The following is a 27,351-nucleotide window of genomic DNA, read 5'->3' on the forward strand; positions in this document are numbered from 1 at the left end:
TACGCAACTGCCATTTGCGATAATAGTGAAGCGTCACTAACCCTTGCCCTTGAGACGATTCAAAACCGAGCAGCTCGCTTAATTTTATCTAACTATTCCCGCCATTGCAGTGTAACATTTATAAAAAAAAAAGCGGGATCTTCAAGACTCTTCATAAGGCCGGAAATGATCTTGCCTTTGCCTATTCGACAAAGTTTATCACTCCAACCGTGCGCTGAAGAACCATCTTATCACCCAAATTTTATACATTCTGCCGCGATCTGACCCCATATGTAATGTGGCCGTTCCATCCTTCCGAGCGCACAAGTGCCATGATTCTTTTTTACCACGCACAAGTGTAGACTGGAACCACTTTGATACATCCATCATTCACATCGCAGATACGTGTTTAATGAAAGCGGCATCATCCTAGGCTATCACATAACGTTATTATTTTTCTTTATATAATCGTTTGCATACCATTTTGCTTTGTTACTGCTCCTTTCTGTAGTTTCTTCGGACATTGAAAGTATGTAAAATAAAAAAAAAATAAATGAGCAATAAATAGTGCTTATTTCCCGGAAGAGCAGGCGAGAAAAATAAGCAAGAAGATAAGAAATGATCGAACCTCAAAGTAGAACATTTGTACAGCTGATCATTGGGGAGATGAAGGAGCAGGCTAGATTTTGCAGCAGGCTGCGGTCTTCGATGACCATCCACAACAGGTTAATAGACAGGTTTATCAGGTGCGCTTCAGTGAACTTCAACCGCCCCATGACTAGAACACGATTACTCTCTGGTCAAGGCATCTCTGTACTCTTGTCCACAAAATAAAAGAAATAATGAAAATAGAACGCCTGCGTGCAGCGTGTGTTGACGGGAGTGCGTGTGCAGTGTGCTTACTCTGTCTTTACTGGCCATTCCTATCTTCGTACACTTGGTCCTTTTTCGAAGTAAGCCACTCATTCATTTCAAGTGGTCGCGCTCTCCTTTTTGACGACGGGTGCGTTTGAAATCGCTCCGTTAGAATAATGCATTATCTTAGTTGGAGCCCCTTTCGGTGCTGTATTCAAGAAAATGTACGTTGTAACATTTAAATCCATGTTTATAGGCGTAGGTAAAGATCAAAGTGACAGAGGTGTAACAGAGTCTTATTACATTAACGAGGGGACGATGCATGTATCAGCGTGCCATGTTTACCCCTTCCAGATAAGAAACTTATTTTCTTCGCAGCTCCCTCCGCGTGATTTGAAATTAGCATGCCCATTTGATCGCTACACACACACGCTTTGTTGTTTTTTAACATGGTGGCCACCACCACGTCACTTGCCTATGCATAAGCAAGTTTTTTTTACAATAAAATACTTTAAAAAATAAAGATGGCGTCCTTCCTGTCGTATGTGTTCCCTGGCAGCCACTGGTTTCGGCAGTAGATTTTATTGGGCATTGTAATATCGAAACCCGCCATACATTTTAGTGATTCAAAGAAAGCCGCCATGACACTTCCGAGGGTCGAATATGGACAATTACCGTGTGCACCTATCGTAAGACACTCCTCTGTCTTTTCAAACAGAACGACAGTTTTGCGAAAGTTGGCAAAGGCACAGTGGAGTCGGAACCGACTTTGGATGAATTGGGAAAATATTACAAGCAAAAGAAAGTGCCTGGGAATCCTGACCTGGTATATCTGGCGACTGGGTGAGCAAACCGCACATTCTTTTGCCTGTCTTAGCGTAAGCGAACAATGAGGTCAAGGAATGCCCATTTACATAGTTAATGTTCATACAGTTATAGTGTTGCATTCTGATGTAAAACGTTCTCAAAAAACACGAAATTTACCTGCAGCCTCGACATGATCGAATTTGAAAATGGGAAAATGAAGTCAGCCATAACAGGTAAGGCGAAGTGCGTTGAATGAATAGCACGTTACTGCACGCTTTGTTTTCCTGCTTGACAATGTCTTAAATGGGGAAGGGTGCCGTGGGCTTACCAAGTGCGGCAATCCATTAATGAGCTGTGTGTCAACAAGCAGCCGTACCATTACGGTTTTATTATTGGGAATGATTATTCTGGCGCGTAACACATTAATTGTGCATATTGTTCTCACTACAAAAAGGAAGAACTTGAAAGTTGTCCCTTGCCATGAATCCTAATTTGCTAAACCTAGCCTTTTGTTGCCTCAGTAATCTCGGCGTCGCCTAAGCGGTGACCTGGTCCCCGGTCGCGACAGGCGCTTACCAATAAAAATAATTGTAAAAATGCGGCTGTACTTAGATTTAGGTGCACGTTGATGTACATCACATGGTCGAATTCAATCCCGAACCCCAATACTACCACGTTCGTCATAATTTGGCCCACGTATGGGGAGGGCTTAACGCCTCCTTCACCTCCGCCGCGGGTCGGCCCGGTATTGCGCTATCTCCGGGATCGGCCCACGTATGGGAGTTTTCTTGCTTACGACACGAAACTTTCCTGGGAGGGTAGAGGTATACGGCTTCTCTGTAAAACGTTCAGCTCCTTACTGAGTTTCTGCAACCTCTGCCCTACTGCAGCTACTGTCCTCCTAGGTTTTATTCATCCTTGTTTCTTTCCGCCACCATCGCGGAATCAGATGTGGAACTGACATGTTTGATAAGCCAACCTTTTACCCTATGGAAATTACTTGCCACTATTTTCGAATGGAATGTCCCCGAAAAAAAATTATTTCGCATACACAGCTTTCTGCGAAAGTTGTGTGCGAACAACAGTGCAAGTGTTCACCTTATAGAAAATTCTACAGTGCGCTCAAGAGTACCAGAGATATAAACTGTATTTATGCTGTATGTTCTCGCATTAAGCTATAGCAGCACTGCTAGGGCCGGTGTAGTCAGCTAATTCTGAATTTTAATAGCTAGTGCACAGGCTCCGCAAGATTGACCAGCATTGATTTTATTTAGGCGCTGGCGTATCACAATATGCCTAGAAAGAGGCCCAGAAGGCAAGGTATTAGGGTAATAAAAGAAAACATGGTGGGGGACCAGTACGCGGTGCTTATTCAATGGCTCCATCAGTCTTGCATTTCACTCCTCTACTGACGCCGTTTTTCTGCTTTAAATAGAATTACAGTCGAATCCCTTAATAAAGAAGTGATTGGGGCCTTTCAAATAATTTATTATGCAGGTCCCGTCGTAAAGGTCACGCATCGCAATATTCACAACAAAACAGGAACAGAATTAGTATTATTCCTTCGTTATATGGGTCGCTTCGTTGTAGAGGTGTTTATTTTATAGGCGCAAAGCTGCATCTCTAAAAAAAAACGATTTTTGTTTCAATAATTGCCTACTTAGCTCAGAAATGGTAAATGCTAAGAAAGAAACGTGTTCGGCGTGTTTAGTGCGCGTCATTTGCAATTTACATTACTAGAATTATTCCCGCTGAAAAGCGCTATGGTTGCACATTACATTTACTGCATAAAGGTCAATGAAATGGTCAGTACAAGCAGTAAAAGTTGTACAGGAAAAGAGCAGCATGGTATTAAAGTAACATTCTATAACACCCAAAATGAACAAACTATTTCGAACAGAGCTCTGCTGTTATAACTACGCTAACTTCTACGGTTACTCAGAACATGAGTCAACAATGTCGCCTAAAATGTGTGAAAGGTGCATAGCTTACCGTGTCGAAGTAAGGTATGCGATAATGGGGGAGCAGTAAATAAAAACAATAGCGAACATTTCTTCTTGAACAACAATAAGTACTGTGAAAAATGTAGAGCATTATACTCACGATTATAAACAGCAGCTACATTTTCAGCGATCGTTTTTCTTTTTGCTGCGTAACAATGTTTGAATAGATCATCTGGATATATTGCCTTGTACTAGCAAACAATCTTGACGTTTACAGTACAAATCAGGTAATACTGTACTTTCGCCTGCAAACCTCGAAAAAATAAATTGATTCCACATCTCAATGCGACCCCGAGCTGCTCACTTTCCCCTTTTACGAAAGCTTTAGCGCGGTATATACGAAGTCTCTTAGCAGACACGTTAGCAGACTACAAAAATAGTTTTTTCCTAATATAATAACTATTTTGTTCCCATGAGGCCTTGCATATAGAGGTGAAGTGTGCCGTAAGTACCGGGTCGGAATGGGCGAAGACATACCTACCACCTATTCTGGAGTGAGAACAATGGCTCACGAACTCGCACATATGTAAGTTTGTTTCTCTTCCAAATAAGTCAACAACTTCCTACTTCGTAAAAGAAAAGGACGTGTTCCTTCTTCCACAACGTAGACTGGGGTCTCCACATGACGGTAGTCCGAAGTGCCCTTGGACGGAAGGATATCTCATGAGCTATGTCGACGGAGGCACAAAAAAATACCGGCTTTCACAGTGCAGTGAAGAAGACATACGAAAGGTTGTGCAGTAAGTTCAGATATTTTATTTGTTAACCCATGAAGTCTATAGTACTGGAAGAGTTAAGACAGCCAGAGATTTTGAATACAATATTTATTATCTAATTAACACGTAAAGATACCATACATGGCACAAAATTAGAGGTAGCGAGAAACACAGCTATGGAAATATTTTTCCTGTGCGCCATTCGCGGAGACCTAGATCTTGTGAAACGTGAAAAGTCATCGCAATCCTTCTAACTACAATGACGTTTGTCGGTAGGTGCCAACCATTTAGCTGCCCCTGCTTCGCCAACAGCTTGGTTTGGTAGAATGGAATGTCTAGTGTTACGTGAAACAGTGTAACAAAAATAAAAATTATCGCTGGCGTGATGCGCACCGGAAGCTTTGAAGCGTCCAGTGCTTTCAAATGACAGCACAGAACAATGTTTTTATTAATAACCGACACTACCTCATACGTTCCAAAATTCTCACTGCACCAATCCATGTCTCAACATTTCGCGTGTTTTCGACCTCTTCCGGGAAATATGGAAAGTGTGCCTGATGTAGTGACACCTTATCGCGCCATTTTACAACGACCACGTTCAGTGTAGCTAGGCGCGTGTTAGGGCTGATGGATTTATTATGCTTAACATATAATTAAATGGCGATAAAAAATGGCACACGGCAAACATGGTACAGCAAAGGCGATCTGCCTACAGCCAGTCCTGCTCTCCCTGGTCAATATGACCTTTTTCTGCTCCATATATATTTATTGCGCACAGTGGGCGGCGTGCGTGACGCAGCTATCGCTGTATAAGAGATCCTTCTGCCGCCGTTAGTAAAGAAACTGTATATACACGCAGGGCAATCATGGCGCTGTCAGCAATCTTAAGTTTCTGCTAATAAAAAATCAACTAGGATTCCGAATCGTTTCACGCCCTGCCTAACAGTGGTCCCCCTTCTCACGGGCCTACTGCATTCCGAAATTTCTGCGATATTAGGCAGCAACCCTAAAATATTTATTACCAATCAGCTTCGATATCGGCCTCTTCAATTAGGGCTAACACGAAAGAATGCATTGTCTCACATAACCCTAGAAATATGTAACAATACATTCTGCCAATATGCTCCACTTAATTTATTGAAACTAATTAAACCGCGGATGGTTCTATTCTTCCACCATCAGCGTTGAGGAGAACAAAAAAAAATCATGTAGAAACAAACGATAATCACTGCAAGAGACACCATTGCTTCTTTGAAACCTGCTGGAACCTTAAGGAGTGTTGACAGCAATTCTTTGAAGTATAAAATGTCAAAGATATTCTATCCCATTCAGCAGAAGGAAGCGTGCGCTTGGCGGCACTTTATAGATAGTCATGGGCGGGTCTTGGCCTTGTGCGGCTCTAAGAAACTGCGTGCCCCTTACACGTAACCGATTAGTTTCAAAGAAAGGAGAAAAAACGTGTTTTCGTGCGGGCTGAACGTACGAAACGCACTTTTCTACCTTCTCTGTAGGTAGAAATGCATCTTATACCTCAGGCGTGACTTCACTTCATAAAGTATTACACTGAACTGACTGCAACCACCTATCTTTGACTGGCAATCCCTGAAGACCCTAAACGTGGTCGCAAATGAAACGAAATAACTGCTATTGCAATCAAACTATGTTTCTTTATCTGAAGCCTCCTCGGATTGACCCCTATAGACCCTAAAAATTGTTCGCACGTATCTTAGACGAATTTGCTTATGCGCTAACACATTCTTGTGCCCGTTTACTAAACCAGACATCACTAAACTTGGGGTATAATGTGTCAAGGCCATTTTTAACAATTATGGGGGCCATATGATAGTTTGCTGTGTTAACGAGATGTGCTTGAATAAAAACATTTCAACGCAGGTTACAAGCGAATCCAACCGCACATGCGTATTCACTAACTTTCGCTAAATGCCGACTAAAAGTTCCTTGTGGCATTCCAATAATTTCGTAGGATTCGAGATTTTGTTACCGACACTATATGGATTCCACAAGAATCCCGTTTGATTTCCATAAGAGTCATAGCGAAACAATATGAAATTAGTGATGCGCACACCGGAACGTTTCAGTGGGGATGCACCTTCTGTACCCATTGTTTAGAAAGTTCACATTGCTCGTGAAATATAAAAAAATGGAACGGCCTTACTCTGCATAATGTTGAAGGTACGTGGCTAATTCAGTTTTTATGTGCAATTGATAGCGAATTGCGTACGGTGTGTGATCTTTCTTGGGTTCCTTTGCATATGATTGATCTATGAAAATACGTTTCTTTGCATTGTGGCTTATTTCCGACCTCACTAAATTGAACTATTATACTGCTCACTTTAGTTTTTCGTGCCGTAATACCACTGTGTAACAATGTGTAAAGGGTCCCATCACCAGGCATGGCAATTTTGAACTGACGGCCACAGTGCATACAACGCGCGCTAACAATTATACCTGAAAATTATTACACCGCTTGGCGCCGCACAAAGAGCTAAAATTTTAAGCTGAATGCCGTGCGCCCGTCTCCGTGTGGGCGCCGCGCTCCCAGCCGGAGAGTCGGCGTCGTCCGCATAAGTGCGCCTGCGTAATTCACAGTGCTATGACGTGAGTCACTGCGACACGTGACTTCAGCAATTATTCAATGCAACAGCAGTTATATGTTTAGAGTCTAGATGAGCTGGCTTGAAGCGGTCGATCGAAATTGTCTCTTCCCGTCCGCTGACAAGAAGTGTGAAAAACTTGATGTCACGCTTGAGGACTTTGAAGGGACTGCCGTAAGGAGCTTGTAAAGCCGCGCGAGTAGCGTCGTGACGGATAAATACTTGACTTCTATGAAGCAAAAATGGGCTCATGTAAACATTTCTGCGGTCGTTACGAATCGGCGGTGGTATAACAGTGGCCACTGTAATGCGAAGTCAGTCGGCGTAAGATTGTAGATCACCAGATGAGGCCTACCCCGTGAGGCGAAGACCTCACGGGGTACGGGAAGTGTCTTGCTGAAAACGAGTTCTGCTGAAGAACACTGTGCATCTGCTTTTAGAGCTGTGCGAAGACCTAGTTGAGCTTAAGGTAGTGGCTCAGTCTATGGAATTATGGAGACATGGGCACGAATTGCTGCTTCTCGGTTGACGGTGGAAGCGTTCTACCACGCCGTTGGAACTTCGGTGATAAGCTGTCATTCGTACGTGCGTTGCACCGAGAAGGCGGGAAAGAGCTGGAAAGAGAGACGAGCCAAATTGTTTTCCTTTGTCTGTCGTTATGGTGTGTGATACGCCATAACGAAGAAAGCCAGGTATTTAGGATAGCCTGGGCTACACACTCTGCAGTAATGTGAGAGAGGGACATTGGCTCGGGCCGAAGCGGTCTGAATAGCCGGAGATTGCCGCATTCCGAAAGAAATAGAATATGGCTGCCCGCCGATGGCTCAGGCCTTGGCTACTCGCACCTGCCGAAGAGCATTGACTTACTATCGTATGATAAAGGTTGTTGCGTGTCAGTGTACCGTTATTGGGCTCTTTCGGCACGTATACGACATTGTCCTGCCAACTGTTCTTTGCTGAGGATATATTTTAGCGGCATTTTTAGCCTTCCATTGGACGCAGCCGCGATTTGCGACCAGCCACTGCAAGCTGAGTACGGGGGAATCGGACAAATCGCCGACGCCGGCACCACCTTTTCAGCCCGTTATCTATTTTCACTGCTCTGGCTCGGCCCCATCGAAACCCTCTCCACGTGAGCATGCTCCTCGTCTCTTGTCAGCCAATTAGATAAGAAAAACCGCTCAATGTAGGCAGTGTTTGTTTTTAAACACAAAAGAAAGAGACCTAGAACGAGAAGAGCATTTGATTGGTCGGTTCAGACAACACTGCGGGCCAACCCCCGATAGTTGCGTTGGCGGTAACGTTATTTTCAGTTAGGTTATTGGAATAAAATCACAATGGAATACTTATACGTTATAGGGCGCCTCGTTCTCCTGAATACTAAAGTTATCCAAGGCAGGTTTAACGGCATTGCCCACTAGCTTTCGCCATAATAAACTATGCGATGGAGTGAAACAATAATTAGCGTCCAGTCATTTTTGCATACGCACAAGAACATTTACTCGTTTACCTAAGAAGGCTCCTAATGTTAACTAGTAAATATGTTTCTTTATTCATCTGGCGCTTTTTATTTTGTGTGTATCTCTTATTGAACGCATGGCTGTAACAAGTGCTGCTTATACGCTAACAATTAATTCGAGTTCGCATTTTCAATACGATTTTACAATAACTACTGCGCATGTCTATTAGTCTTTATTACCATTATTCGTGCTTTTGTTGCCGAGGATTACAACAAAAAACTGGCATTGATTAACGAAGCCCCGTGACATCCAAACTTTACGATCACCAACTCCATTAAAGATACCCGTATAATTATGTTATGTAACCAACATGTGAATAAACTTCAACTCACGTGGAATTCAGGCTTCGAGCCTTAATTAGGGAGAATACAGCTAATAAAGAAATGAAATGGGATAACCGGGACATAAAATTTTGATGCCAGTGCTCCGTCATACATGCTAGATTAAAGGCAGAAAGAAACCGACGCTGGAAAATTGAAACGGACGATACTCAGGGTATTTTTGCTCACCGTTTCCCTCTTGTTGTGTCCTTGCCTGCATGCCAAAATTTTCTATATTATGAATCCATGCCGTCTTGCTCTACTACCTGCTTTGCTGCTTCATGCCGTGCTGCTTCATGCCTTGAGGCTTAGAATTAGCCGTTTGTTTTCTTGTATGATTAGCGAAGTTACGTAGACAATAACTAATAAAATACGATTGGCACCATGAATATTTGCAGCCTCTGAGGACGACATTTTTGAACTTAAAATTAAATGCCGTGAATTGCTGTCGCTGATCAACATTACACGCCTTGTAAACTAATAAAAGCCGTGGATCTACAATTCTCTTCTGCGCAGTAATCTCCCGCCGAGCTGTTTCAGTGAGGAGAGCAAGACGAACTACATGGTTGGACACAAAAAATATCCTGGCCAGTCAGTACGGCCGCAGTATTACTGCAGAAGGATGCTCAGGGTGAAGGGAAGACGATCGAAGGTGTCTGCAGAGAAGGTGAGCTGCACCAAGAGACAGTGTCGTCTCGAGATGTTTCCAACCGCGTCGCAGAAGGGTCACTAACGACTTTGCCAACACGATCAAACAGGGCCGGCGGGCTGGGATTAGTTGTAGGGCACCGCAATATACACTCACTATTCGGACGCTTTGAACAATATCTCGTGGTCAGCCCCACATGTTACTTACCGAGGGAAATCAAGCAATAAAGAAGTGTTTGTAAAAATCGTGTTTGTTCCAGCTGGAAAAATAATGATCGAATTCATTTTAAAAGAGCACCATCATTATGCGTTCAGAACAACAACGCGCTTTCTAAGCAAATGGCGATGTTACTGATTCAGTGATGCGTCTTTATACGGAGCACTGTTCTTATATGTCCTTTTTGTGTGTGCCATTTATTTTTGCGGTTTGCGATGTTGATACTGTCGTCTGCAAAGTCAGACAACTTGCCACGCTGTTGATGGTAAGCTAGTGCACGTGAGATAGGAATGGTTGAGGCTGGATGAATATGAAGCAACAGCCAATGAGCTCGTCCTCTCTCGAATAAATTAATAATCTAGACATATACTGGTTGTTCTTATTGTTGTGCTCTTTGTTGCTTTCCACAAACGCTGCGAATAAACATGCTGTAACTTATTTTTTTTAATTAAATGACAACAGAAAGGTATAGCAGTTTTATTAACATACTTTTTTTCTATTGTCGCGGTCCGTTTCTCACATTTTCTCTAGTTTCACAAAGTTTCTCTGTTGATTGTTCCTGCAGGGATTTCACTGAACGAATTGATTAACTGGTTTACTTCCTGAGGATCTTTTTTTTTCCACATGGTTTCAACTTTCGTGCAATGCGAGAGAGTCAAATGGCAGAATCCGTTTGCAACAAATAATGCAAGTACACATAAGCACGCTACATTGAAGATACTACGTGTGCACGACACGTGGCACTACGTGACACATGCATGAACCAGCTCTACTAGCGTATATCTCTGGGTCCGATGGCGCACACGGGGAGCAGCTGTAACTTTTTATAGAACCTAGGACCAATTGGTTCACACCTATCAAATTTATTGGCCTGTTCTTCACTGGTGAAGCTGCACACAAATGATCGTTGTCAATAGTAAATACAGAACCACATGTCATTTCTCTCTCAGTATTGATGAGAAAAGTTTCACTTCCCTTTTTTATTTTTTGAAACACATTCTGTAAATGTCTACAAATGTTCTGTATACCAACGCAAACTAGAAAAGAATATTTGTTAAAATAACGTTGAATAACGTTTTCGATAAATTAATATTTTCATATTAAAACTTCACATTTTTTCTTTTTCCTTTGTTCTTGTCACGTTTTTTCTTTAAGAGCAGGTTGCCCTTCTTTCTACCGCTTGTCCCACATAACTTGAGCCAAACATTAAATATATGAAAATGCCACGTAGCTGGCTAGAAACAACCAAAGGAATGCTGGTTGCCGTCGCTTGGAGATACTCCGATGTTTTATTTTGCATTCCGTCTAATTTTATAAATAGTCCTCCCCAAAAGGGCTTTTCTAAGCATCACAGAAGCCAGCCAATACACGCAAAATTGCTGTGGGGGTGGCAGTTCCAGGCACTTTGCTTGTACTTGCGGGGCTTCTTTCAAACTTCGAGAAAAAATTTTATTTAGCACGTATTGAGCAGCAGAAACCTGCATCGGGAGTTTTTTGTCTCGCTCTACAATATTATCATTGACCCTTTTTATTCAATTATAATATTTGGGAAAACGGTTAATTAAGACTAATTGTTTAATTAGGCGGAATGCAAAATCTGAGTATCTCCAAGCAATGGCAAACAACATTACCTTGTTTCTCTCCAGCTACGTGACATCTGTACATTTTTAATGCTTGGCTCGAATTGCGGGGGACATCGTATATACAAGGTTTACCTGCGAAAAGTAACGAATGCTGTAAAAACGACGCAATGTGCTCAAAGGCTCAAACTTACTCAGTGGTGTTGAGAATCGCGCGGCCTTGTCTGCTTTGTTCTCCTCGTTTTAAAAAGTGAATGAAATAGTATAACTTCTTGCATACATTTGCAAATATTGCCTTCACTAAGAAAGTGGAAATAAGAAAATTGTAGATCACATTTCTAAATGGCCGAATGAAGTATTTGAAAATAAATGATATTGATGAAGCTTGTAGTACTTGTGTTTAAAGAGAGCTCAGGAAATGCAAGCACAAGCGCATCTTAGCGCCACTATCTCAACTGTACTGCGACAGGTATGGGGCAAGAGTGGAGGTGGGAGAGGGACAGCCAGGCACAAGCACTGCCAGAGGCGACAAGTGCCACTGAGGAACGCTCCCCATAAACCGGGAAGCGAGACACATGGCGGAAAGCCGAACAGTCACACGACGCGTAGACGGACGAGCGGAGAGCCGTGGATCACCCGCGAGGCGGCAAGGAGCGACCGCCGACGGCTCCGCGGCAGTACCACGACAGCGCGAGAAGGGAAGGCGAGGGCGGCGTGGACGGTAGCGGCGAGTCACCGCGACGGCGCTGCGCGGAGGATGGGCGAGAACACGTGATCCGGCTTTGTAGGACAAGGGGCATAGATTTTCCCACAATACACAGGAGGGAACTCTGGCCCTGTAGTCGTTGTCCTACAAAGGGAAATGATCGGAAGCACATGGATTGATCTTATCTTCATCCTTGTGGATTCAGATTTTCTTGTGGCTTTGTACATTGCGGTATGTAAATCTTAGTGTCGTAAATTTCAGAGCAATTTATACTCTTCGAAGTGCTGAAGGCTCCCTGAATACGCACAATCGCTACTAATTGCAATAATTCAGCTTGCTGAGGTGGCCGAATCGACACGCGCCAAGCATGTCAAGGTGTCTGATGCCCAAGATACATTCATAAGGCCGTTTCACATCGGTTGTTCTTAAATGTTTGGTGGCTTAATGGTTTCATTGTCCGGCTTGCGTGCTAGAGGTCCTCTGCTCAAATACTGCCGTCGAACAAAATGATGTTTATTTAATTAGGCATTACACAATACAATGCTGAAAATGACTTCACAAAGCCGTTTGACGCCAGAAGGATGAAATTTAGTAAAGGAGGAAGATACCTATAATGAAAGCGCTCAGACAGGGCGACCCAATCTATTCGAAGCTATTGACGGGGGGCTTGGAAGAAGTATTCAGGCTATTAAACTGGGAAGGCTTAAGAGTAAAAATCGACGTCGAATATCTCAGCCACCTTCGGTTTGCCGACGACATTGTTCTATTCAGCAACACTGCAGGCAAGTTACAACAAATGATTGAAGACCTCAACAGAGAGAGTTTAAGAGTGGGGTTGAAGATTAATATGCAGAGGGCAAAGATAATTGCGAACAGCCGGGCAGAGGCAAAAGAGTTCAGGATCGCCAGTCAGCCTCTAGAGTCTGTGAAGGAGAATCGTAAATTCGGAGCAATTCGGAGCAACACTAGCGCCAGAGCGCCTCTAGTGACTATTGTATTGTAAGCGGAGAAGAAGACTTCGTCCTGCAGCGCGCGAGAGATGGCAGCAGGAGCGCGCGCAGCTACAACAGCGTGCGGATGATGACTGGTTACGACGAATCACGATGGCGATGCGAAACGCGGGAGCGGGCACCAGAGAGCAGCGCTTTAAAGGTACAAAAACAGTGTTCCAAAGCTTGTTATCGATGGCAGAACAGCGTAAGTCCCACAACATAGACTATTTCAGGTAGTCAGTGGCGTAGCTGTGATAGCGAAATGCCATCTTGCAGCATTTCTTGCCGCACTGCTACGTCCAGAGCGAGAAGGTAATTTGCGCGGACTGGGGAGAAGCTCTGCCTTACGAGGACTTTGCCTTCCAGGGAAAACAAAGGCAACCCCTGCCTAAGTGCCCCAGGAACCGTTCCGCACTTCCGCCAGTCAGCCTCTAGAGTCTGTGAAGGAGTAAGTTTACCTAGGTCAACAAATCACAGGGAACGCTGATCATGAGAATGAAATTTATAGAAGAATAAAAATGGGTTGGATCGCATACGGAAGGCATTGTCAGCACCTGACAGGAAGCTTACCATTATCATTGAAAAGGAAGGTGTACAATCAGTGCATTTTACCGTTGCTGACAAATGGGGGCCGAGACTTGGAGATTGACAAAAGAAGCTTGAGACCAAGTTAAGGACCACGCAAACAGCGATATGACGAAGAATGTTAGGCGTAACGCTAAGAGACAGGAAGAGATAGGTTGGAATCAGAGAGCAAACGGGCATAGACGATGTTCTTATTGGCATCAAGAGAAAAAAAGGAGCTGGACAGGTCATGTAATTCGTCGGTAAGATAACTGTTGGACCATTAGCGTTACAGAAAGGGTACCAAGAGAAGGGAAACACAGTCGAGGACGGCAGAAGACTAGGTGGAGTGATGAAATTAGGAAATTCGCGGGCGGTAGTTGGAATTGGTTGGCGCATGACAAGGGTAATTGGAGATTGCAGGAGAGGCCTTCGTCCTGCAGTGGACATAAAAGAGGCTGATGATACGGACGATGATGATGATGATGATGATGTACTTCCCATAATTCCCATGCTGGTAGAACCACTTCCATTGCAGCAACCGTAGACACTAGCGCCAGAGCGCCTCTAGTGACTATTGTATGAAACTCAATGACAAGCGGAGAAGAAGACTCGCGCCGCGCGCGAGAGATGGCAGCAGGAGCGCGCGCAGCTACAACAGCGTGCGGATGATGACTGGTTACGACGAATCACGATGGCGATGCGAAACGCGGGAGCGGGCACCAGAGAGCAGCGCTTTAAAGGTACAAAAACAGTGTTCCAAAGCTTGTTATCGATGGTAGAACAGCGTAAGTCCCACAACATAGACTATTTCAGGTAGTCAGTGGCGTAGCTGTGATAGCGAAATGCCATCTGTCACGACCTCATAGTGCAGCGTGCCAATTCGTCGGATGGTCTTGTAGGGTCGAAAGTAGCGTCGCAGAAGCTTCTCACTAAGATTTCATCGGCGCAGTGAGATAAAAACCCAAGCACGGTCGCCGGGCGAGTGGTACTCCACGTATCCTCGTCAGAGGTTGTAGTCTCGGCTGTCAGTCCTCTTCTGACCTTGATGCGCAGGCGGTCGAGCTGTGGTGCTTCTTGGGCGAAATGGGATAGGCGGCGTCGTTGAGATTCGCATCGTCCGTGATGTAGTAGAGCATGGCGTCACGAGTCATCGTCGGGCTCCTTGCACAAACCAGCTTGAATGGAGTGATCTGCGTTGCTTCTTGTACGGTGGTGTTATAAGCGAAGGCTTCGCACAGATCGACAACATCTCGAGTCGTGTGTTCGAATTCGATGTACATTGCCAACAAGTAGGCGAGGATCCTGTTTAGCCTATCCTTAGACAATTCGTCAGCCGGTGGTACGTAGTTGTCCTCCTGTGGCCTGTCCGGATGTGTTGCAGAATAGCATGAGTGAACTCCGGTGCAAAAACCGTTCCTCAATTGTTGATGAGCACTGCCGGGGCGCCATGTCGTAGCAGTATACTCACTACGAAGAACTTCGCCACTACAGCCGCACTTCCTTTAGGCAGGGATTTCGTTTCGGAGAAGCACGGGTAACGCAGTCGGTAGCCACGACAACCCACTTATTTCCGGATGTTCACGTCGCAAATGTCCGCAGTAAGTATATCCCAATTTGTTAGAACAGTTGGCAAGGAGGCTTGGTTGCCTGTAGCAGTACTGCTGTCGTTGTTGGTGGTGTCTTGTGTCGCTGAGCCTCCGCACGTCCTCACCTGAGGCGCGGCCAGTATTACTTCTCTTGAATGCTTGCGACGGCACAGGAAAATCCGAGGTCCCTGGCTGCCTGGTCATCATGCAAGGCTTGCAGCATTTCTTGCCGCACTGCTACGTCCAGAGCGAGAAGGTAATTTGCGCGGACTGGGGAGAAGCTCTGCCTTACGAGGACTTTGCCTTCCAGGGAAAACAAAGGCAACCCCTGCCTAAGTGCCCCAGGAACAACGGCGGTGTGGCCTTCTAAATACTCGACGAGGCTGTTTGGCTCCGAGTGTGTTTGTTCTGGTTCAGCTAAGTCTTCGCGCTTATTGTTCATAGGAAAGCATCGTCATCTTTGTCATCTTTCGGTGGTGGGTCAATAGGGGCGCGGGATAGGCAGTCGGCATCACAATTTTTGCGTCTGTATTTGTAGACGACGTTGATGTCAAATTCTTGGAGTTTGAGACTCCGACGTGGAAGGTATCGTGAAGGGTCCTTTGAGTTCGCCAGCCAACACAAGACACGGTGGTCGCTTACAACTTTGACGGGCCTGCCGTAACGGTAAGGACGGAATTTCGTGGCAGCCGAAATGATGGCAAGGCATTCTTTTTCAGTTGTAGGTTTCTGCTTTCTACAACTGACTATCGTGAGCAATGACCCTATGAAATCTCTGTTTCCTCTGGACTAGGACAGCGCCGAAGCCTAGGCTACTTGCGTCGGTGAGGATTTCGTTGTCGGCGTCTTCATCAAAATGGGCGAGTACTGTTGGTGACTGCAGGCGTCGTTTAAGCTCTTCAAATGCTTCGATTTGGGGCGTTTCCCACACAAGCTCGGCGTTTGATTTCATGCGAAAGGAAAGTGTCCCGACGAAGCGCTTCTAATAGGCACACAAGTCAATGGGTCTTCGCTCCGCTTTCTTGCCGGTGGGCTGTGTAAATTTAGCAATGGTAGAAGTCTTCTGCTAACCAGAGTAGACTCCAGCTTTGCTCATGACGTGGTCCAAGAATAGGTCCTCATCCTTAGCGAACCGACAACTTTCCAGATTCAGAGTGAGCCCTGATGACTTAATGGCTTCTAGTACGGTTCCAAGCCGCCTAAGATGATCATCAAAATTCCTGGCGAAGACGACGATGTCATACAAGTAAACGAGACAGGTCTGTCACTTCAACCCTGTGAGCAACGTGTGCATCACGCGGTAGACCATTGCAGGTGCCGAGCATAGTCCAAATAGAATGGACTTGCACTCGTAGAGTCCGTCCGGCGTGATGAAGGCGGACGGCCTAAACTGGGATCTCGCGATCCGGTCCGATCCGCGGCGAATGGGATCTCGCGATCTCATTCATCGACTTCTATTTGGCAGTAGCCAGTCTTAATATCCATCGACCAGAAGTACTTATCATTCTAGAGGCGATCTAATGCGTCGCCTATGGGTGAAAGGAGGTATACACCCTTCTTTTTGATTTTATTCAACCGACGATAATTGACGCAGAAACGCATTGTCCCGTCCATTTCGTTCACCAAGACCACAGGACAAGCCGGGATTTTCGATGGCTGGATGATGTCGCCACGCAATAGTTCATCGACATGTGGCCTAATAGCTTCCCGTTCAGGCGTTAAAATCTCTGTAAGGGCTCTGGCGGAGTAATCGAGGAGCTTCTACCGTTATTGTGAGAGGTCTTGCAATTGGTGTTTGTATAATACACGATGATGTCGAAAGCAATCTTTCTCCGTCCTAGCAGACTTTCATCTTGTTGCTTACTCACGGGAACACTTGGACTTCTGTCGAAAACCGAATTCCGCACTTTCACCGCTGAGGTAAATCCGAGAGAATCCGAGAGGCTAAATTCATCGCTATATGCCACAATTTTCTCGACAAATGCCATCGTCCTACGCTTCTCTATGTGCTTTAATTTGTGGCTGAACTTTGTCAGCATTACTTTCGCTTTTCCTCCGTGTGGTCGAGAGATCTTTCTTACAACGCAAAGTTCGCCGTTGAGTAGTAGAGGAAGGCCGTCCTCAATGACGCCTTTTACGTCTGCGGGTGTATCGATGCCGATGGAAATGACAATTCTAGAGCGAGGCGGCATCGTGACTTTGCTTTTAAGTACTCTCAAGGCACGCTGACTGGATATTGTAACAAGCATGTAACGCCCCCTCGGGCATAATCATCGGTGGCCCGCCATGCTTGGTGACCTGCCAGGCTCAGTTAAGCAACATTGGTAACCGCACGAATATACACCGGCGAGCACAGCTGTTCGGCAGTCAGTCATCGTTTGTTTCACCCCGCTGTGGAGCGTCCGTCTAACGGAGGCTGCCTCGAGGACTCCCTTGTTCACGAACCCGGGTGGATCGTGACACTGGTGCCGAGGAGCCAAGGACCGTCCCATGCCGCCTCGAGCGGCGAAACCCGGGCCCCCTCCCCTCCCCGTTGCTGCCGCTATGCCGCTGCACGGAAGGCTCGAGCCGTTCGAGGAAGATGGGTCCGCCTGTTCAATTTACAAGGAGCAAGTCCACGTGTTCTTCCGGACAAACGACACACCCGAGGCCAAACAGCGGGACAATTTCTTGGCCAGCTGCGGGACCCGCGTCTGGGTGAGCTACTCGCCATACGACGCTCGCATTTCAACCCGGCACCGTCCCCATTATTGGAGCATTTTCCGCTTCAACAACCGGAGCCGCCTGGAAGGAGAGACCCTCGGGCAGTTCGTTGCTGCGCTACGAGGGTTCGTGAGTGCCTGTGTTTTCGGGGACCAGCAGGAGTCGCTGCTGCGGGACCGTTTCGTCTGCGGCATCAGCAACACCACCATGCAGACGCGACTGCTGGAGCTTCTCGACCCCTCGCTGGACGACGCTGTGAAGGCAGCGCTGGCAATGGAAGCTGCCGCCAAGGACGCCAGCGAGCTTTCCCGTGCGACTGGCTCACATTCGGCAGAAGCGGCGGTCAACATGTTGGCGACAAAGGGCTGTACTTGCAGTCGCTGTGGTGGTGCCCACTCCCTCTCGCAGTGCCAGTTCTCTCAAGCCCAATGCTTCACGTGCGCGAAAACTGGGCACCTGGCACGGCTATGCCGAATGGGAAGAAAGAATAGCAAGCAGCAGCAGAAGCCTGGTTCAAGCCCAGGTACCACACAAGCCTGCGTCCAGGGCAGCCGTAGCAAGGATACGCGGCGGGGGCGTGTGGCAGCAGGCCCGAGTTCTTCCGCGGCCAGGCCCCACATCGTGGCCGAGAACCGGCCGATTTTTGACATGTGGCACACAGGCTTTGTACCGTCGTCTGTGCCGCCGTACATGCTGACCGTCGAAATCTGCGGGAACCCCATTTCCATGGAGCTAGACACAGGGGCCAGCGTTTCTGTCATGGGGGGAAACGGTTCAAGCGTACCTTCCCCTGCGTGTCCATCTAGGCTTCGAGCGTGATGCTTCGCAGCTACTCCGGGCAGCTCTCCCAGGTCCAGGGTCAGGCACAGGTCAGCGTTCGCTTTGGTGACAGGCAGGCAACCCTTCCCCTCTACTTAACCAAGGGGTCGCTGCCGACGCTGCTCGGACGACACTGGATTCATGCGCTGGGCGTTTGTCTGCCAGAGTACCAGGAAGCCAGCCTGCATGTAGTGAAAGACATTCCCAGCCTGCTGACCGAGTTCAAGTCCCTGCTCCACCCTGGGGTGGGCACTTTCGCCGGCACGACGGCTGGCATCTATGTACCTGAGGGAGCTGGGCAACGTTTTTCAAGCCTCGCCCACAGCCACTCGCCCTGAAGGACGGGGTCACACAGGAGCTGCAACAGTTACAGCGAGACGGCATTCTGGTGCCTCCCAACACGTCTGAATGGGCCGCACCCATCGTACCAGTCCTCAAGTGAGATGGCAGTGTCAGGATCTGCGGGGATTTGAAGATTACCATGAACCCCGTCGCTAACGTCGAGAAGTACCCATTGCCCCGGATTGAAGATCTCTGGTGAACGTTGTCCGGTGGACAGAAGTTCACGAAGCTCGACCTCGGAGATGCTTACCAGTAGCTGGTGCTCTAGGATGCCTTCCGGAAGTATGTCACAATATCGACAACATTGGGGATCTTCCAGTACACGCGCTTACGTTTTGCATGTCGTCAGCCCCAGCGATACTTCAGAAGGAGATGGACAACCTTTTCAGGGGCATGAGGCACGTGGCGGTGTACTTGGATGACATCCTAGTTACTGGCAGCGAGGATAGGGACATCCTGCAAAGGCTGCACAACGTGCTGGCACGGCCACACGACACCGGCCTCAAGCTCAAGCTGGAAAAGTGCATTTTCCTGGCCACCAGTCTTGAGTGCATGGCACATGTCATTTCCCAGGCTTGCCTATCTCTGGCTCCCCGCAATGTTGATGCTGTGCTCAAGGCGTCCCAGAACAAGTTCCAGAACAAGAAGGAGCTTCAGAGCTTCCTCGGCCTCATCAACTTCTACAAGTTTCTGACAGCAAACCTGTCTGATGCTCTGACAGGTTCGTCAGAGCATCTAGAGCCGCTCCATCTACTGCTTCGAGATGGTCAGCAATGGGTCTTGAAGAAGGCGCAGGACCGGGCCTTCCAGCGCAGCAAGGAACTAATCATCAAGGCTCCAGTGCTGGTACACTTCAATCCTGCCAAGCCTGTCGTCCTGACCGTAGATGCGTCGCCGTACGACGTGGGAGCTGTCCTGGCGCACCGGGAAAAGGATCGCCAGGAACGCTCTGTGTCGTTTGCTTTTCGCCGGCTGCATGCTGCAGAGCAACGTTACTGCCTGCTGGACAAGGAAGATTTAGCCTTCATGTTCGGCGTCGAACGCTTCCACCAATGTATGTAGAGCCGGAAGTTCCAGGCGGTCACGGACCACAAGCCGCTGTTGGGGCAGCTGGGGCCTGACAAGGCAGTTCAGTTCCCATGCAGACATCGCCTCGAGTGGTACGCTGGGCCTTGAGACTGGCAGCTTACAGTTGCCAGCTGGTTTACCGTCCGGGGAAAGGACCTGGGACCAGCTGATGCGCTGAGCCGCCTGCCCCTGCCACAGGCGCCTGATGCTTTTGCAGAACCTGCTGAAGTGTTCATGCTTGAGAACGCGTACCCGGAGCTGCTCTCCATATCTGCGGTATCGCAAGGGACCAGGTGGGACCCAGTCCTGCCTCAGGTGGTCAAGGAGGTGTCCTGTCGGGAGGAATTGGTTCAGCAGGACTATAGCCGCAAGGCCGCTGAGCTGAGCTTTCAGCAGGGTTGCCTACTGTGGGGTTTCAGGGTGGTGATCCCACAATGTGTCCGGTCCATGGTCCTGTAGTTGCTGCACGCGACTCATCCTGGCGTGGGAATGAATGACCAAGATGGTGGCCTGGTCTCATGTTTTGTAGACTGGCTTGGACCAGGACATTGCTCACATGGTACAGAGCTGCCAAATCTGTCAGGAGCATCAGCGTGTCTCACGTCATGTGGAAATCCCCCTGGCCGTCCCCAGAGGGACCCTGGTCCTGCCTACATGTGAATTTTGGGGGCGATTCAAGGGCCATCACTTCCTGGTGGTGGTGGACGCCTTTTCGAAGTGGTTGGAGGTTCTACCTGTCTCCATTCCATCAGCAGGCATGACCATCGCGGCGTTACGACAGCTCTTCACCGCCCAGGGGTTGCCGGACGTCATCGTGTCCGAGAATGGTCCTGCTTTCGCCAGCACAGAGTACCTGGCCTGGATGACGAAGAACGGAATCCGCCGGATGATGGTTCCGCCATTCTACCCTGTTTCGAATGGTGCAGCCGAGTGGGTGGTGGAAACCATCAACGACAAGCGAGCTCCTGCTGGGTCGGATGGTTAAGACACCCTTAGACGTCTGGCATCCGCACCTGCAATCCACATTGCTCCTGAAGCAGCTGGAGCAGAAACCGGCTAGTGACCAAAAGTGCCGTCCCGGGCCTTTGCCGGAGTTGGGAGCTTCAGTTTTCGGCGGGAACTTCCGTCCTGGCCCACCCTGCTCCGCCGGACAGGCGGTGTCTCCTGCCAGCGCCTCATCGCTGCTCGTCCACATGCCATATGAGGCCACGTGGCACAGACACGCCGACCATGTCAGGCCTCGTCTCGGGACCTGGCCAGCACCCTCGACTGCCACTTCCGAGTTTCAGCCCGCGCGGAGGACTAACGGCAACACCAGACGCTTAAGGCAGAGCACCGCCCACCTCGGAGGCGCCCATAGGGCTGTTGTTAGGTCTGGCACCACTCACAGGGCCGACGACCACGGACTCTCCGGATGGAGTGAGGCTGGTTCAGGCAAGCACGCGGCGTTGCCACACCCTGCAAGTCAACACCGGTGCCCAGGCGGAATACTCGACGGCCGAGGCCACCGGACCGTTACTTGTCTGGCTACCAGGACCTGTCGACCCGGCTAGGACAGAGGCAGAGCCTCGTACGTTTAATTTAGAAGTTTTTTGTTGTTAACAAACAAACTGGGGGTAAGGGGGTGTAACAAGCATCTGACGCCCCCTCGGGCATAATCTTCGTTGGCCTGCCAGGCTCAGCTAAGCAACATTGGTCACCGCACCAATAAATACCGGTGAGCACAGCTGCTCTGAGCTCAGTCATCGTTCGTTACCACCACACTGCGGAGCGTCCGTCTAACGGAGGGTGTCTCGAGCCCTCCCTTGTTCCCGAACCCGGGCGGATTGTGACAGATATTATGTCCGGTGGTATCGCTTGGTCTGTGGACAGGGTTATCGACTTCGACATTAAGTGAATGACTGCGCCGTGTTGATTCACAAAGTCCAAACTGAGAATCACGTCGCGTGATCAATCCTGAAGGATAACGAAGGTCACAGTGTAAGTCCGGTCATGCACTGTAACTCTTTCTGTACAGGTTTCAGTCAGTATTATAAATTCTAGATATGAGCGCCACCCCATGTAGTTATCATTTTCTTCAGCCTGGTGAAGAAGCGTCCACCGATGACGGAGTAGTCGCCTCCTGTGTCCACAAGAGCAGTCAGGGTGTGGCTGTCGAAACGCATGCCGAGGTTGGTGGTCCGTCGTCTTGAACTACGATTGGGTCGTGGCGTCGCTTTATGGCTGCATCACATTGTTTTGTAGCTTGCACGTCTCGTTATCAGCTCTTGTACTGTCGGCGTATTCTTGGGTTCAACGCTTTGCCGGTATGGCGGCCTGTCGCTCCTACATGATCGAGATGTATCTTGAAACGTCGTCGCCATAGGCGGGAGGTCTTCGGCATTTCGACGTACAGCAAACACACCTCCATCGGTTGCTGCTTTTTGTCTTCGAGACATGGGCTTAGGAACTGGCCAAAGGCTGGTCTTGTGTACGGTTGGTGCTGCCGTTACAGGTAGCGTCCCGGTGACGGCAAACGCGAAGAACGTCGGAGTGTCCTCTGCGTTCTGGTGATGTAGTATTACGAGGGTGTTCGCCACTGTGCACGCGGCGCGTTGACGGTGAGGCCCCGCAGTCCAAAGTCGCGGTATGGGGACTTGCGGTGGGCGTTGCCCACTTCTCCGCAGTGGTAGCTGAGCGGGCGGTGATCTGGAGCACGCCATATATCTGTCTTCTTTGAGTAGCGACGCTGGATGACGGGAGGGCTAGCTGGCGCCTGCGGCGGCAAGCGACAAAACTACGACGTAACCGGGCCCTGGCACGGGGGCTGAGGGGGAGCATGACGGTGAGATACAGCGGCGTAGGTGATTCCTTCCGTTTGAGGCCGAGGCGGATCGGGTATTATAAGTAAACGCTGAATCTCCTCTTGGACGATGTCAGCAATGGATGCTACTCGAAGATGCGTCGAAGTGATCATCCTGTGCAGTTCTTCGCGTTCGACCATTCTAATCGTCCCTGGGAACTCGTCACAGCCTAGTGCTAGAATTCAATTCTTCGTTGGAAACACTTGGTGTTTGTATTGGTGGGTGCACATTTGTAGCGTCGCATTACTCGTCGTTACCTCTGTCAAAAACGAAGCGATGGTCGTAGGGGAGTTGCGGCTCAGTCCAGCGAAATGTTCTACCTTTACGCCCCACATCGGGGAGCGGACTTTTTTCTCGTCGGACATTTCCGGGTCGGCGTGTCGGAAAACAATAGTCACCTCTTCCGTGAAGATGACGGTGGTTTCATTGGCAGTTGCCCTGTGGCTTCCAGCAGAACCCCCGCTCGCTCGTTGTGCATGACGCTCATGCAGATATGTAAGAAGTTGCGGCGAAATTATGCCCACGTTGTTAAGGTTGTTTCTTGATTCACCCGCCGCGGTTGCTTACTGGCCGTAGTGTTGTGCTGCTAAGCACGAGGTCGCGGGATCGAATCCCGGCCACGGCAGCCGCATTTCGATGAGGGCGAAATGCGAAAAAGCCCGTGTACTTAGATTTAAGTGCACGTTAAAGAACCCCAGGTGGTCGGAATTTCCGTAGTTCCCCACTACGGCGTGAATTAATAATGAGAAAGAGGTTTTGGCACGTCAAAGCACCTCATTTAATGTTGTTTCTTGATATTCGAAGCACGTACTTTACTTGCGGCGTCTTCCAATCAGAAGAAAAGAGGGCACCATTTGTCGTCACTTTTCAATGCGTCAAATGTAGCGACCCTTTCATACGTTTCCAGCCTGTTTTCCGGGTCTTTAACGATGCTCCGGGGAAGGCCAGTGCCTGCCTGGGCTATTGCAGCACGATCTGTGACGCTTGGACTGCCTTTCTGGTAGTAGACTTGGCCACGATCGTTCCGGTCGTCTCAGGTAGACGTGGGTGCTCCGGGGAAAGCCAGTGCCTGCCTGGGTTGTTGCAGCACGATGTGTGACGCTAGGACTGCCTTTGTGGTTGTAAACTTGGCCATGATCGCTCCGATCGTCTCAGCTAGACGTGGGTGCTCCGGGGGCAGGTTTTGTAGCCTGCGGCTTGCCCGATGGTTAGGAGCGATGGTGGTGTTGTCTTCGGTGTGTGATCGGTTCATTTGGGCGTCCGGTATATGAACGCAAAAGCTCCTTCATGAGACGTCACGATGTAGTGACGGTGACGTAAAAAGTAGCAAAGCTGTGAATGATGAAACTAACTTTTTATTGGGCGCACCTGTTCCCAAAAGAGCAAGGTGCACTGAAATCGCAAATATAGCGGCGAGCACAGTCAGCGATCGCCGAAATCGGATCTGAGGGGCAAGCACCTCGACCTTTATACATGAGTCAACGTTCCAGAGTGATCGCTGTTGCCCGCCTGTCTTTCAGAAAGCACTACACAATCCGCGTCGCGCATACAATCAGATTACACAAGGTTCGATGACAACAGACGACGGATAAAATCATCGATAGAATTCGTGAAGCTTCGCATACATGCAGGTGCTTGCTGCGCTGAGCGATAACGTTTAACCTTTCTTAGCTGCTGAAAACGTGGCCACCCATGAATGAAAAGCAAGTACACGTGTTAAAATGCTTATGCCAACGTCATGGCGAAGCTCAACACACCTTAATCACTGCTGCTCGCTCTGTGCTCTCCAACGCGACGTGGCACGCGATTGAGCCTGGAAAAATAACATGCAAGCAAAAAAGGGACATATTGACAGGACAGCATCTGTTCATTATGTCTTACAGAAACGACAAGAATGCACATCAGAAATCAAAAAGAGCCAAGTGTGGTGCTTGCCTTGGGAGCGGCGGGCGGCAATAGGAGGAATGCGTGCAAGTTATGCCTGTTAAAAAAATTAAATTATATGGATTTACGAGGCAAAACTACTTTCGGATTATGAGGCACGCCGTAAAGGAGGACTCCTGAAATATCGACCACCTGGGGGTCTTTACCGTGCACTTAAATCTAAGTACACGGGTGTTTTCGTGTTTCGCCCCCATCTAAATGCGGCCGCCGTGGCCGGGATTCGATCACGCGACCTCGTGCTCAGCAGCCGAACACCATAGCCACTGAGCAACTACGGCGGGTGAAGTTATACCAGTCTTGGGAGTCTTGGAGTGGAGGGAGGCTAGCTGCATCCACTATAATGAAGAATTACCTGACGATGATTTAGATGGGAACGTTGAAGAAGAGAAGGCACAGGACTTCAACTATACCTGAAGACGCGGAGACAGACATCCTGTCGTTCATGACTGTGTACCCTCACGTTAGCTTTTGTAATACAAGTGCTGACGTACACATGTATCAAAATCAACTGTCGGGAACATCATGTAGAAGGCGAAGCTTCAGCCGTATCAGCTTAAACTTCACCAGAAGCTTGAGGAGAATTATTTTCAAAGTCGACTGCACTTCAGCAACTGGATTTTGATCAAGTGTGACGATGAGCGAGGATTTCTCAACAATGTAGTGTGGCCGTCAGCCTTCATACCGACCATTTTCGGAGCCATAAGGACTCGCATAGTTGGCACAATCCCACCACCAGTACCAGTGGTTATTTAATTTCTGGTGCAGAATTTTCGATGGAAAGATTATTGGTCCCGTCTTCTACGACCACTCGCTCAACAGAATGCGCTACGTCGACAGAATTTTGAATGGTCTAGTGGAATGTTTGGCCAATGGCTTTCCCTTAAGGGTTCGTCGGGCGCTTGGTTCCTGCACGGTGGTGCGCCTCCCCCTCCTCTCTCCCACAGCAGCAGTGAAACTCAAGGCTGCCTTGACATGCCCTTCCAAGGATTATGTATCGAGTGGCAGGGACCAATGTCACGGCTTGAAAGTTCACTGGATATTGCACCTCTCGACATTCTTTGTGCGGATATGTAAAGACCGCGTATATAAAGCCGAGACCACCATAAGAGACGCATTAAAAAGTGTATTTGCTATTGTTTGTATCGAAAGTTCGTAGTGGCTCGTGTTTTTAAATGTGACATTGCTCTGTCGCTTCAAATTGATACTTGTTTGAGCACATCTTTTAATGGGGTAAATAATGGGAAGCGCCAGTCAAGACCACTCTTGAAGAGCATATACGTACAGAGTGTATGTCCGTCATGACGCGTGTACCGCTTCTGTCGTGAATTGTTGCCCCAAAACAGGAGCGAACCTGAAGAATTGGAGGCCGTTGCTCCTTTGTATTTTGTTCTGGGCTAATTACCATAACGCATCGTTTGCTTTTTATGTTGTATTTCATCTTTCATTTTGTAGCCTAGTGTCCGTGATGCTATCACTGCAATCGGCAAATAAATTCATATCGTTTAAGTCTTTGCGCTTACAAGAAACGCTTGCCGCCGTACCAACTAAATGCTGTCATTATAGGTCCTTCCCGCGCCCGCTCCTTGCGCCCACGACGCTGCAGTTTGGCGGAACAGACATGCGCGTGTCACGCGACGTGCTTTATTGCGTGTAAAAAGGCTTCATGTGGGCCAGGCTTCGTTTCCTAAAGAAGCGTCGCCCGCTTACTTTTCACCACGCGTCTGCAGTTGATGTCACATTCCTTGCGGCCACTGCGAACGCCAAGCCTCTCTTGGACAGCGCCGCAGAGACAAATCGATGTCGTTTCCTGATCGGCCGTGTAGGAGCGCTGAACTAGGAGTGGTATTAGGTGGTTGTTTTTGTGTTTAGCGGGCATTCCTTAAGGGCAACTACAAGAAGCTCCGTCAATGGTACTTAGCTGTAGACACTTCAGTGGACTATTTGTAAATGCGATCTACAATATTTCACATTATAAGTTTCTTGCTGTAGTGAAGATTTAAGAAGTTATTCAATTAGTTTATAGGAAATGGCTTTGCAAAAGAAAAAAAATGCCGCTGATAGGTCACGTGATCTCCAAGACCACTAAGTTTCTTTACGCCCAATAGCACATCGGCGTTATGAAAACCTTGGTTGTTTTTAGCTGGAACACGCTGCATAATGATTCGCTAAGTTGTTAAAAATTTCCCAAGCGTTATACGAGAATCTTTCATTGTCCGAAAACATGAACGCATAAAGCTAAACCTGATCGCATGCTTTATATTTGTGTTCTGTTAAACGTTGGATCTTAAATCGCCGACAGCAAACTTGCACTTAAATTACCCATTTTAATTTTTGCTTACCCCTCTGTTGCAGGGTATTTAGTTTAGGACCTTTGAGGTAATTTACATATGTGAACATTTATCGAGTTATCTAGAAAACTACAGATACACAAAGTAGCTTACTCTTTGCATTTTTGACTTCTACAGAAAAAAAAGCTTACACAATATTATTGCGACGAGAATCATTTCTTCATTGCATAAAT

At 48.0% G+C, this 27,351-nt stretch overlaps 1 protein-coding gene across 1 annotated transcript in view; it reads left to right on the forward strand.

Annotated features, from left to right (window-relative positions):
* LOC142576591 (venom metalloproteinase BumaMPs1-like) overlaps positions 1-27,351 on the forward strand; it is a 60,430-nt gene that overhangs the window by 27,328 nt on the left and 5,751 nt on the right. Inside the window, exons 8-12 of the mRNA XM_075686780.1 lie at positions 1,553-1,677; positions 1,825-1,874; positions 4,062-4,170; positions 4,253-4,384; positions 9,332-9,482. Coding sequence (XP_075542895.1) covers positions 1,553-1,677; positions 1,825-1,874; positions 4,062-4,170; positions 4,253-4,384; positions 9,332-9,482 — 567 coding nt within the window. The remainder of the gene's footprint in view (positions 1-1,552; positions 1,678-1,824; positions 1,875-4,061; positions 4,171-4,252; positions 4,385-9,331; positions 9,483-27,351) is intronic.

The sequence above is a fragment of the Dermacentor variabilis genome, chromosome 3 (assembly GCF_050947875.1).
Source record: "Dermacentor variabilis isolate Ectoservices chromosome 3, ASM5094787v1, whole genome shotgun sequence".
NCBI classification, from domain to species: Eukaryota; Metazoa; Arthropoda; class Arachnida; order Ixodida; family Ixodidae; genus Dermacentor; species Dermacentor variabilis.